Here is a 12721-nt window from a genome sequence, read left to right on the forward strand (position 1 = left end):
TTCCACTGGAAGGTTTTCTGATTCCCCAAACACTAGTATTCCCCATCCCAAGCCTACACTGATTATTTTGTATTTGTCCTTCACATACTTGCAGAGTATATGTCATCTCTCCTAATAGCAGGTAAGCTCCTCGAGGGCAAGGGCAGTTCCACTTTGATATAGCAGTTGGTTGGCTGAATGCATTATTCAGAAACCCTGTGAAGTAGGTGTTTTAAGTCACGGAATCATAGAGCCCCAAAGGGGCTTGTTTAATGACGATTTTATAAATTTGGAAACCGAGGCCAGCGAGGTCCTTGTCCTTAGTAGGATGTAAACAGTTTCTCTGATTCCGAATCCAGCACTCTTGCTACTACAGTGTTCTTCTCAGTGGGATTATTCTCTGAGGCTTGGGTAAACTGAGGCTTGGAGAGGTTCACTGGCTTGTCCACAGTCACACATTAGTGCTAGGGGCAGGATATGAACGTCAGTCTCTACCGAATCTAAAACGACTACCCTTCCCATTACACCAGTCCAGATCTCTGTCCCCAAGAGGAGATTCTGCATCAGGGCTGCACGCTAGACTAGACAATTCCTGGGGCCACATCTCAATTCTCTTGGGATTCCTGCATTACAAAGGGGATCGGACCGGACAATTCTCTAGTTTCCCAGGTGACCCGAAGAGCCTACCGTTCTATCTGCCTGTCCACACTGTGATGGAGACAAAGCCCATTTTTCAACCCCCGGCACGTCCCAAAGCCAAGGTTCCCCTCGTCGGTGAAGGCCAACACGGTAGCATATTCAGATAGATAAATGGATCTGTGGTCACATCAATTTAGATGTTGCTGCCAACGGCAACTCCTCCATGCCTGACCATTACACGAGCCTTTTGTCCGTAGCCTGCCCTTCGTGGAGGCAGAGAGGCTGCCCCGTGTGCTGGAGGCCTTTTTGCTTTCTCCTGCCATTTCAAGGTACCGACAGAAACCTCAACTGTCCATCGGTCACCTCTCACCCCGGATCAGCCCCCTTTCTCCTCCTACCGCTTATTTTTCTTGTGATATTTTTTTATTGTTCTTCAAACATTGGTTTCACCTCACTGGTTATATTCACAGAAGCCTGCTCACAACCAACATGCACTCGTCGAGGCTGAGGACGGCTACGCCGAGGGGAGCAATCGGGAACCCCATCCATTCCATCTTTATCCGGGAGCTCCCTTCCTCCGCATCAGATCCCATCACCCCCAACCAGGAGACAGCTGCTGCTCCTGGGGCAGACGGGGAAGGGACCGAGATGAGCAGCTGGCGAGTAGCTAGGACAGCTCTCAAGGGAACTTCTCCCCACTGTTTTCCCCCAGCTGGCCCAGGGGAAGGGGAAACTTCAGGGCTGCTAAGATACAGTAGTAATTACTCTATTTATACAAGAATCTAAGACTGGTTTAGATACTGTCACCATTTGGGCCAAGCAGTGGTCATGGAGGAAGGTGCTAACATTTCAAGGTTGGGAGAGTGGACTTTACTTTCCAAATGAGTAAGATTAGATTAATAATAATGAAATATAATTAGAAATAAGGAGGAAGGAGAAGGAGAGGACAACCCTTGAGGGGAAAGATCATAAGCTATTAGAGAACATTCCACACGTGTCAGCCAAAGAGCTAAGATGTGGGTCAGAGAAAACGAGAGCCCAGACTCTGAACATGCCAGGGTTCTCTGTAGCTCCAACCTCGGGCTACCCAGACCCCATTAAACCTAGTGTCGCTGGTATCCTCCTCACTGCCTACCTGTCCAGGGTTCACTCCCACCTCCAAGTCCTTTTCACTCTGTTCCACCTTGGGATGTCTTCTGTCCTCCTTGCTGTGTAATTCCCACCCAGCTCCCTCCTGAAGCCTTCCCGGTGATCTCTCCCACATCTGACCTCCTGGACACCCCGATGCCATTCTCCACTGTCCAGCATCTTTTCTCTTTTCTGTCTTATGCCCCCACCTGGATTTCAGCCTCCACGAGGACGAGGGTTGTTTCTTTTTTCACCTGTCCATCCCTCCCAAAGCTATGCATAGCAGTTCTTCATAGATATTAGGCTGAACTCAACATTTGTTGACCGACTGATCAGCTTTCAGTTCTCTCTTTTCCTCCATCTCTAGCCCACCCTGGCTTCCCCTCAAGGTCCTTCTTTCCCAGCCATCACTTATTTGCTCTGCTCCATCTCCTCTTCAACCATCCTTTGCGTCCAAAGCCACCTCTCACTGAACAGCCAGACAATCATTGTTCCTGCTTCTCCTTTGAGGCCTTTTCTCCACCCTCTCTTTCCAGAGCCATTGCAGCCTGACAGGTAGATGCAGCAACTAGAGGGGTGTAGAGCAAGTAGCAGCACCCTTCCCACCCTGGAAATCTGCAGGTCCTCCTTGGGGAAGTTTCAGAATACTGGGGAAATGGCATCTTTGGTGTTCTGGAGGCCAGGCGGTAAATGGCAAAAAAGAGGCCCTGGGTTCTATTCCCTTGCCAAAGCAATCCCTTCTCTTCAGTTTGGCCTCCCCGTCCCTAAATCCTTAGACATGAAGACAAACAAAAACAAAATTCTGGATCTGAGTTTCTTGGTATAAAGAACACTGGATTTGGAGCCACAAAACCAGAGTTCAAATCTGGCTTCTGCCATCTGTTTTGGGACCTTGGGTAAATCATCTTTTCTGAGCCTCGGTTTCTTCATCTGTAAGTGGGGGTCATACTCATGCTACCTATGTCATGAGTCTGCTGTGAGGGAGATGCTTTGTAAGCCTTAAAGTATTCAGTCAATATTTTTCTGTAAAATGACAGTGATTTGGGAATTTCACTGGAGTTGAGGGAAAAGAATAAGAATAGACTCCAGGCACCAGGTAGCGTTTATAAAGTTTTTATTTTCATTTTCTTAAAAATAACATCTTATTTCCTTATATGTATGTGTATGTACTTGTTTCCTTAGCTTCTTAAGTATTAGGCAGATATAGACAACACAAGGCTGTGTTCCCGAGGGGAAGTGGGGGTCCACAAGGAGGGAGAGAGGGAGCCAGGGAAGGAAGGGGGGCTCTGGAAAGCTGATCCGCCGGATGCTTCAGTGCCCACTCAATACACACACACATTCTAACACTTGGTTCTTTTTTGTGATTTTTGTAAAAACATCTAAAATTACTGAGCTATACAGTGTTAGCACTTAAATATACAGACTGAAATCCAAGCACTGGAACACAATTCTTTACTCTAAATTCAGTTATTGCACATAGGACTGTTTGAATATGTTTCAGGCTAAAAGCATTCCACTCCTCTCGGACGCTGGTAGAGACTTTGCACCGCTGACCCTCCCCATCCTGGACCCCTTGTGGAAAAATATCCCATCCAGGTCTTTCCAGATGCCCCAACCCCGCCAGGGCCTCCCCAGGGGAGATCCGGCAGCCAGTCCCAGGGCCTAGGACTCGGGTGTGCGGAAGAATCTTCACAACCACCTTAAAGACCTGATCCATGGTCTGGGGAAAGGAGGGGCGCACGGGTCAGTCACCCGCCCCTCCCTCCTCCGGGCTCTCCAGCCACGCTGCCCCTGGACAGAAAAGGGAGCGGGGAGAGGCTTTTCCTGCTCCTCCTGGGGTGGGATGAGGGCGTCTTCTTCCCTTCTTCCTCCCAATGCCCCCACCCCGGCCTTATCCCGACCTCCCGGGCATCTGGGGCCTAAAGACACTTTCCCCAAGCTGTCCCGTCCGTCCGTGGCTGCCTGGGCTCCAGCCTCCTCTCTCGGAACTTCTTTGTGCCCTCGTGGCCTCTCCCCAGGGAGGCTGACCTTGCTCAGAGCCCCGGCAGCTTTGTCGCTGAGGTGGGGAGAGCCAGGCGCAGCAAGGGGGACAGAGAAGCGGCCCCGGAGCTGGGGGGCCAAGACCAAGGCCCGCACCCTTTCAGCCCGGGCTCCCCAGCTCTCGGGGAAGGAAAGCGGAAGCCGGAAGCCTTCTCAAGCACGGCAGGCCCTGCAGGGGTCCCCAACTCCGAGCCCAGGGCAGGGAAGAAGAGGTCAGCGGTTTCTAGCGGGGAGCTCAGGGAGAATCAGAAGGGAGGCCCGTGGCAGGACCTCAGAGAGGAGGGAGCAGGACATCTGGGAGACTCCCAGGGCCCCATCGGGTGCCTTTTGCTTCCTAAAACATATGTACAAGGTTATCTAAACGTGCACAGCCGGAGAGACCCAGACAAGCAGACACAGAGAGCACAAGCCTCCTCCGAAGGGAGGAGGGGAACAGCGAGGGGGGGACACAGGCCTTCTGGCCCCCTCGACTCCCTCCCTCCCAGCAAGCAGAACAAGGGCTGAGGATGAAAGCAGTCAAGAGGGAAGGCCATGTTGGGGGGTGTGGTGGTGGTGGGGGGGGGTATTCCGACTCTGAAGACACCAGAAGCTCTCTGGGCCGCACAGTGGAGCTCTCGGGACGGTGGAGGGGAGAAAGGGCCGGAGAGAGGAGGAGGGAGCTGGAGGATTCAGAGCAGCAAGACGGCTTGTTACTAGAGCTGAACTAGGGTGCGCTTCTCCAAGCAGTGGGCTGGGCGGACTGCCTTTCGGAGCTTGCTCCTCCTGAAGAGGGTCATGTGGGGTACTTCAGGGGGAAGACGGGCGGGGGTGGCAGGGAGGGTCCTTCCACGCTGAGCTCGGCCCCAGTGATGGGCCCGGGAGGGAAAGTCACAGGTCGGCGGCCCAGAGACGTCCCCTCTCTCCCACCCCCGCTCCCTCCTGTGTCCCGCGCACACACCCACGCACGCACACACCCAAGCACGCACGCGCTCACAGATGCCACCCACTACCCTCCGACACACACACAGGCTCTGCATGCGCCGGGCGTCAGGAGGGTGAGGCCGTGAGCAGGCAGATGTTTTTCCCATAGAAAACTCCTTCCCATACCCGGGAACCTAACAGTGGGGAAGCTCGAGAGGCCTGGCCACCCCCTCCCACCCTGGAGGGGGGTCAGGGATCTGGACCTTCCCCAGCCAGCAGGATGTGGCTGGTCCCGGCCGGCTGGGCAGCCCAGAGTTCTTCTCCCCGGACGCCAGCTCTCTCTCCTTCTCCCCACCCTCCATGCGCCCAAACACCCAAGAACCCAAAGCGGTCAGCAGGAAGACCCCCAGCCCTTCGCTACTCCCGTCAGAACCGCTGCAGCTAGCGGCAGCCCGGGGGACGGAGCCAGGAGCAGGGAACTAGCCTGACCTCGGCCACTGGCCCCCTCCAGAGCCTCTGCCCCGGCGGCCTCCCCCTCTGAACCGCGCTGCCTCCCAAGCTCCTCTCCCAGAGTCCTGGGCTTCCTTCGGACCAAGTGGCAGCCCCCCACCCAGAAGCACTTCCTATTTCCTTGTCTCTACTGGAGATGATCTGTCCAGAACTCCCCAACTCAGCTAAAGTCTTGCCTAGAGCGGTGCCGGCCAACGCAGGTGTTTATTCTGGGCTTGTGGAACGGATGGACCGATGGGAAGGAGGACAGACAGACGCCCAGAGGAAGCAGGCCAGGGAAGTGCCCCCCTAGCCTCCATCACCCACCCCAGGCTCATCTAGTCATCTCGGACATCGGACGTGGGGGTCCAGGAACGGAGGGGAGATGTTGGTAGAGGGCCAGGAAGAGACGGAGGCGTGTTCCAGGGATTTTCCTTTCTGTCCCCCGCAATGCCACTTTGCGGGGCCAACAAGTCCCTGGATCTGGGCTCTTGGACAGGAACCGGGAGGGGAAGGTAGATGGAACGGCCACCCCCAGGATCCCCAAAGAGCGCAGCGGCTTCACACCCCGGCCGAGCCTCGGGGGAGATCGCTGGCCATGCTGCCGCCCAGGAAGGTCCTGAGCCTACGTCTCCCACCCAGACCGCCAGGGCCTCGGCCTTGCAGCTCTACCTACTGAGAAGCCCCTGGTCCGAGGGACAAGGAGGCGGGAGCTGGGCGGCCATCCAGATACTTTGGTCACAGCTTTGTCAGAGCCAGGCCTCCTCTTCACACCGATCCTACCCGTCCTGCCTCGGGCCCCTCCCGGCACCCCCCCCCCCCCAGCCCTCCCACACCCCACGCTCGAAGGAGGCTGGGCAGGATCCAGGCGGCGGCAGGCTCACTCGCGGTGGGACGGCTTCCTCCTCCTCTCTGAGCTAGTCCCACCGAGGTGGCCGGTTTCACGACCAAAAAGCCCAAGAGTCCCGGCCCAGGTCTTTGGGGAGGACCCCTCGCCCGCTCCGTCTTGGTGCTTGAGCCCACGAGGCGCGGGCGTGGGGCCGGCACGAGTGGCCGTCAGGAGCGCCAGAAGGTAGCGGGAAGAACGCAACACCGAGTCCAAACAGCAATCACAGGGAAGGGGGGCGGGGGGAGGCATGGCAGGGTACGGAGGGGGAAAGGGATCACATGGCGTCCATTTTGAATTTCGAGTTTAAAAAAAAGAGAACTAAATGAAGGCTGGAGGTGACTTTGGGTGGTTCCGTTTGCCAGGAGGGGCCTCATTCAATGACCCGCCCACAGCGGCAGGTCACACGCTCACGTGTCGCAGCCGTCAGCCACTCCACACACACGTGCCACACGCTCACACACTCGCTCTTCCCCACTGGAGTCTAGTTACATTCGACTGTGTTTTCCTGATAACTCAATAAGCCGCCCCGTTTCCGCCCAGCTCGCTGCTTCCTGCCTCCCCGCTGTCTGCCCCCCGGCGCCCCCAGCCTCCCTCCCTGGCTTCTACCAGATGTAGCCTCCGTCGTCCGCCTCTCCAGCCTCGCCCTCTTCCTCCTCCGCTTCTTCTCCCGCCTCCTCCGTCTCCTTCTCCTCCTCGTCCTCCCAGCCGACGCCGCTCCCGAAGTCCCCCGAGAAGCCGACGATGTCATCTGGGGGTGGCGGCAAAAGCCGGGGGTCAGACTGGGGGCGCCAGCTCCCCGATCCCCGCCTCGAAGGGAGGCCCAGAGCCGGAGGAGGGAGCCCGCCCTCGCCCCGCTCCGCGGACGTACCACAGTCTGGGCTCCCGTGCAGCCGGGTTCCGGTCAGCTCCTGGCCCACCTGGTCCACGCACCAGCAGTCGCCGCTGCCCTGGTCACACTGCATCTTCCGGTAGTAGCCGTCCTCATCACAGCTGGGGATGAAGATGCCTGCACACGAGAGCCCGGAAGTGTGGGAGGGGCCCGGAGGGAACGGCGCCCTGCGGTGGGGGCGGGGGCGTCCTTCTAGGAGGGGACCCCCACCCAAAACAAAACCAGGGGAAGGAGCTCCCTGGCTTCTGGGGGAACGGGCTGAGCCGAGTCTTACCTTCTGTCTTAGAATCAAAGGCAGAGGAGCAGCAAGGGCTGGGCAGCGGGAGTGAAGGGACTTGTCCAGGGTCACGCAGCCCTGATTCCAGGCCCCATACCACGGTGCCCCCAGCTGCCAAGCCCCAGGGCTTCTCTCCTCAGTTCTAAGTCCTTCTGCCCGAGCCTGAGTCCGACTAATCTCCTCTGCCTTCCCCATTCAGGCCTCCGGCTGCTCCCTGCTCATTCCCACCCATCTCCACCTTGGCAGGTGTTTCTCCTGCCTGGAAAGTCCTTCCCTGCCTCCCAGGCTCCCCTCCTTCCTGACTAGAGCCGCTGAGGGGTAGCATGGAGAGAGTGCGGACCCCGAATTCAGGAAGACCTGAGTTCAAATCCAGCCTCAAATACTAGTGGTGTGACCCTGAGTAAGTCATTTAACTTCTGACTGCCTCTGTTTCCCCCAGTGTAAAAGGGGGGTTGTGATACTTCACAGAACGCTTGTGAGGATCCAATGAAATAATACGGTAAAGCGCCCAATTCCTGGCCCACAGGAGGCACTTGAGAAGGGCCTTTCCTTCTTTCTACTGGAATCCCACCCATCCTCCGGAGGGCTCCAGGCCTCCCCCTTCAGGGAGCAGCAGAGCAGAATTGATTTACCGGATTAGTCTTGATTAGATTAGATTAGAAAGTCTAATAATAGGGCAAGGCTTCACTCCTCTGGGCAGCACCTCCCCCGGCCTTTGTCTGCTCCTGGCTGGCGCCTCGGCCTAGGCTCCTCTCTTGGGGCCAGGACGGGTGCATAAGGCAGAGGGACCCCAGGCCGTGGCTGCCCTCTCTGGGCGGAGGAGACAGCTTGGCTGTGGGGGTTTGTTATGGCCATTTCCTGGAGCCACCCTCCCCCTGCAGCTCTCCCCAGTGTCCAGGGCCACCCACGCCTGGGAGGTCTCCTTCCCAGGTACTCACCAGGCTTCTTTTTGGCCGCCTCCTGGATCTGAATCCTCTCCAGTTCAGCCAGGCAGGGGGGTTCTGAAGAGGATGTAGAACAGATCAGCGGGTCCATCAACACCCATTTTAAAGGCACCTACTCTGCGCTGGGCTCTGTAAGCTGCCCAGGGTGTGGGAGGGAGACCCCGCTGACAGTGCGGGTGATGAGGGATGCGCCTCCAGGGATAACCACAGAGGGCTTCCTAGGGGCCCACACAGAGTCATTTGTGACTCACAAACAGGACTAGGTGAAGGTAAGAGCTGTGACTCTCCTCACTTTGCCATGGAGGAAACTGAGGAAGGCAGGATGAAGTGACTGGCCCAGGGTCACAGGGCCTCCCTGACTCCCAGCTGGGCCCCTCCGCTGTCTGGCAGGCGGGCACAGGGTTCGGAAAGAGCGCAGCGCCGCTTTCCCTTAGGCGGCCCTCGTCAAAGTCCAAGAGGGACAAACTCATCTCAAAACCGGCCGGCCTGGCCAGCGTTCTGACTTTCGGGCACGGGCAAGGCGCCCCTGGAGCTTCCAGGACTCCCAGCCTTGGGGGGGCCCTTCCCGGCCCCCACCTCCCCCTCAGGGCTCCCCAGGGGCCTACGCACTCTCCCTCCAGAAGCAGAAACACCACTCGGCAGTGGAGACGCGGCCGTCCTTGTAGGTGTCGCAGGAGTTGAAGAAGGGGCGGATGCAGATCTCATACTTGTCCAGGTTGATGGCGGCCAGCTCGGACTGGTCCAGGAACAGGTCGTTGCTAGTATCCAGCTTGGAGAACATCCAGCCGATGGAGTCCTTACAGCTGGCCCCCAGGCTCTTGTCCAGCCCTGGGGAAAAAGGGGTGCCCCTGCTGTTCCCTCAAGCCCCTGGCGGGGCCTCTGCAGCGCCTCCGCTTTGGAACAAAACAAATGCTACTAATATCCCCATCTTATAGGTGAGCAAACTAAGGGTCAGAGAAGTTAAGCATAATAATGGCTATTTCTGTAGCCCTTGCTGTATGCCAGGCACCGCACTAAGCACTTTACAAACATCTCATTTGATCCCAACACTATGGTACGTGGATGCTGCTCTTATCCCCATTGTACAGAGGAGCAAAATGAGGCTCAGAGGGGCAAAGTGACTGGCCCAGGGCAGAACCATTAGTAGGCATCGGAGGCAAGATGGAGCCCAGGCTATGCTCTCCCTAGCAGTCAAGTCTGACACCTTCCTGCCTCTGCTGAAACTTTCTTCCTCTTATTACAAGATCTGGGCACCTCCCGGCCAGTCCCTGCGTGTTCTGCCTTCAGGCCCTTCCCTCTCCGCCCTCCATCCCGTCCCATCCCAATACCGCTGGCCGGGTTCGCTCCCGTGTTGGCTGTGCCATTCTGCTTGGAGTTCTCATGAAGGAGCTGGAACCAGTCCCGCAGACGGTCCCCCAAATCCGCCAGGTCCTGCCCCGTGCAGGTTTCTGCAGCCAACACAAGAGCCGTTAGAAGCAGGGTGGCCGGGAAGCTCTAGCAAGGAGTGCCGCCGGGCGATGGGAATGGCCGCGTCTCTCCTGCCCCCTCCCTCGGACCCCAGCCATCGCCAGGCCTGTGCCCCTCCCTCAAAGCCTCTCTCCTTGGAGCTAAGAAATAATAAATTCAGGAGTTTAGCCTCCAGGCGCTCTACCAGGGGCTCCTCCACTCTGCATCTGGGGATACCCAGGAGAAAAGCTGCCCAGCCTCGAGGAAAATCTCTACGTTAATGCCTCACCCAGAGCCATGGGGACAATTCAGTGGGCAAAAAGGTAGACAGAGGCCCCAGGAAACACCCGGGCTGGAGGGGCCCCGGGGGTTCAGGAGGAGATGCCTGAGCCGTCTGGCTCATTTGGGGCAGTGTAGCCAGCACCAGAGGGAAGGCCATGGAGAAGAGCAGGAGGAGCACTGCAGGCAACCCAGGGGCAAGTAGTCGTTGGGCTTCTTCTGGGTCCCACTCCTCGGTTGCCAAGCACTGGTTCTACCTGTCATCTCCCTGGTTTCATTGCTCATCGACCAGCTTCTCATCCCCTTTCATTCTTCCTGTTGGTCATGGATCCGTCCCCCCCAAACCCAGGCTCAAAGAGTCCCCCACTTCAGGGAGTGGAGAGATAGACGCTCCCCAGGAAGGCCCGAGTCCTGCAGAAAGCAGTACTGCTGTCCCCCGCCTCGGGGAGGAAGCGGAACTTTGGGGAGGACGGAGGGGCTGCTGCTCTTACCTTGTTTCGTGTCTGTGGTGGAAGCCGGGGCCTGTTCCGTGGGGCAGGGACACTGGCCTTCACACTTCACAGTCAGCTGCTTGCTGGTCAGGCAGGCCTGCTGTTCCAGTTTACACTGTAGGGAAGGGAAAGGCCAGAAAGCTCTCCACCGAGTCTGGGATCCCATTCCTCAGAGCCTGAGCAAGTCATCAGTACCAGCCGGGAGCATCCTGGGACAAGCTATTTCCCACGCCCATCATTCCCACCATGGCCGTCCAAAATCGAAAAGAGGGCTCCCAACATGGCAGCAAGAGATGCACCATTAGTGGGGATGGATTTACGCCGAGCCATCCACCTTCCCAACTTGTCTAAGGGCAACAAATCCAAAAGGCTGGCAAGGAGACAGGTTAGAAGGCTGGTGCATCCTATTTACTGGGGGCACGATGCTTTACTTAGAAAACTCAGGAGAATCAGCAAAAAAAAAAAACACCTCAAACTAACTGGAATAGTCAGTTGCTTCAGCAAAGTAGAAAGATTTCAAAAAATAAACCCACAAAATCAATATCATTTCTATTTAACAATAAAAAGGGAAGTTTTATTCAAAATAATTAAAAAATATATAAAATATTGGGTAGTCCCCACATCACATGCAATAGCTATAGAGATGTGATTATAATATGCTCCTTAAAAAAATATAACTTAAATATCTGGGAAGATATTCAGTGTTCATGGTTGAGCCACTGCAATATAATAAAAATGGCAATACTACCTATAGTCTTCTATAGATTTTACTGCCATATCAATTATACTATCAAAAGACTACTTTAGAGAGGTAGAAAAATAACAAAACTGATTTGAAGTAACAAAAGAGCTAGGATATCAAGGGGAACCCCATAAAAGTCAGAGTGGAGGGAGAAAAAGTATTTTCAGACCTCAGGTTATATCAACAATCATCTAAACTATTTGGTATTCATTAAAAAATAGGGATGTCGTCCAGAGAAAGAGATGATGAGAGCCTGAACCAAATTGGTGGCTGTATGAGTTAAAAAGGATTGATGTAAGAAGCACTGGAGAGGCAGAAACAACACATTTGGAAATTGAGTTCTGGGTAGGCTGAATTTGAAACATTTACAGGACATCCCATTTCAAATGTCCAAGAAGCAGTTGGCAATGCAAAAATGCCACCAAGGAGAACGATATCTGGGAGTCATCCCTGGGGGTGATAAGTTCAGAGAAGCTGAAGACGTTACCATGTGAAAGAATGCAGAAAAGAGAACAGAGTCCTGGGGTACACATCTGCTATGAGGGAGCATGGTCCAGATGAAAATAGAGGACACAAAGGAAAGACAGAAAAAAAGAGGAGAGAAAGCTGCCTCACATGCACAAGACAATCCTCTCCCCTCTTCTGTGAGCTTAGTCTTATTCCTGTTTCGGTTGAGTGCAACCACAATATTTCCAATAAGTAGGTTCAAAACCCGAGAGTCATCTTTGAGTCTTCCTTCTCCCTCTACTCCCCACACTTGCTCAGTAGCCAGGTCCTGTCAATCTGACCTCTTCAATACCCCTCAAATCTATTTCCTTTCAGCCCACATAGCTATTCCCCTAGTTCAGCCTCATAGCCTCTGGCTTGGACTACTTCAACAACATCCCCACTCATGTCCCTGCTTCAGCCAGGAAAAATCTGGTTCCTGTAGTTTAACAGAAGGACCTGAAAGTCAGAAAAATCGATGTGCTACAAAATAAGACACCCAGAGCAAAAAGCAAAAGGCCTATGGAGTGTTGACTCTGCCTGGGAGATCTAGGAAGGCTTTCTCGTTTGACTTGGACTTTAGAGAATGAGGAAGAATTTGTGAGAGCATTGCATACATGGGGAAAGTATAAGCAAAAGCACAAAGGCAGGAGAATACAACATTCATTCAGGAGACAGAGAGGAATTGAGTTTTACTAAAGCATAAAGTGAGCAGCAGGTCTAGGAGGAGGCTGGAAAATGGATGCCAGATTACGGAAGGCCTCAAATGCCAGACTCGGAAATGTAATCTTCCATTAGCCAAAGGGCTGGTTGACTCCAGGCCCATAGAAGTCACAGAGAGGCTGTGTTCTTATGCTAATGGTAGCTGACTCTGCTGTGGCCACCCCAAGTGACTTTGTGTCCATATGCAAGAGGTATGCTGTCCCACAGAAGGGACAGATGGGGAAAAAAATAAATCACTGGTCAGTGAAAGCACCATTGGGAGTCTCAGCCCTCTGCCTGGGATCTCAGGTTCAACATCAGAAACACGATGGAACCTGGTATCTCAGCTTCTCCTCAATTAACCACCCAACCACCTCCACTCCATGAAGAAGGCCACTGGT

The 12721-nt window shown here is 54.9% G+C and overlaps 1 protein-coding gene across 1 annotated transcript in view; it reads right to left on the reverse strand.

The window, feature by feature from the left end:
* Positions 1-2843: 2843 nt before the first annotated feature.
* SPOCK2 (SPARC (osteonectin), cwcv and kazal like domains proteoglycan 2) overlaps positions 2844-12721 on the reverse strand; it is a 33849-nt gene continuing 23971 nt past the window's right edge. Inside the window, exons 5-10 of the mRNA XM_007478349.3 lie at positions 10391-10505; positions 9503-9622; positions 8784-9002; positions 8169-8231; positions 6933-7070; positions 2844-6812 (exon numbers count right to left, since the gene is read on the reverse strand). Coding sequence (XP_007478411.2) covers positions 6667-6812; positions 6933-7070; positions 8169-8231; positions 8784-9002; positions 9503-9622; positions 10391-10505 — 801 coding nt within the window. The 3' untranslated portion in view covers positions 2844-6666. The remainder of the gene's footprint in view (positions 6813-6932; positions 7071-8168; positions 8232-8783; positions 9003-9502; positions 9623-10390; positions 10506-12721) is intronic.

Source organism: Monodelphis domestica, chromosome 1, assembly GCF_027887165.1.
Source record: "Monodelphis domestica isolate mMonDom1 chromosome 1, mMonDom1.pri, whole genome shotgun sequence".
NCBI classification, from domain to species: domain Eukaryota; kingdom Metazoa; phylum Chordata; class Mammalia; order Didelphimorphia; family Didelphidae; genus Monodelphis; species Monodelphis domestica.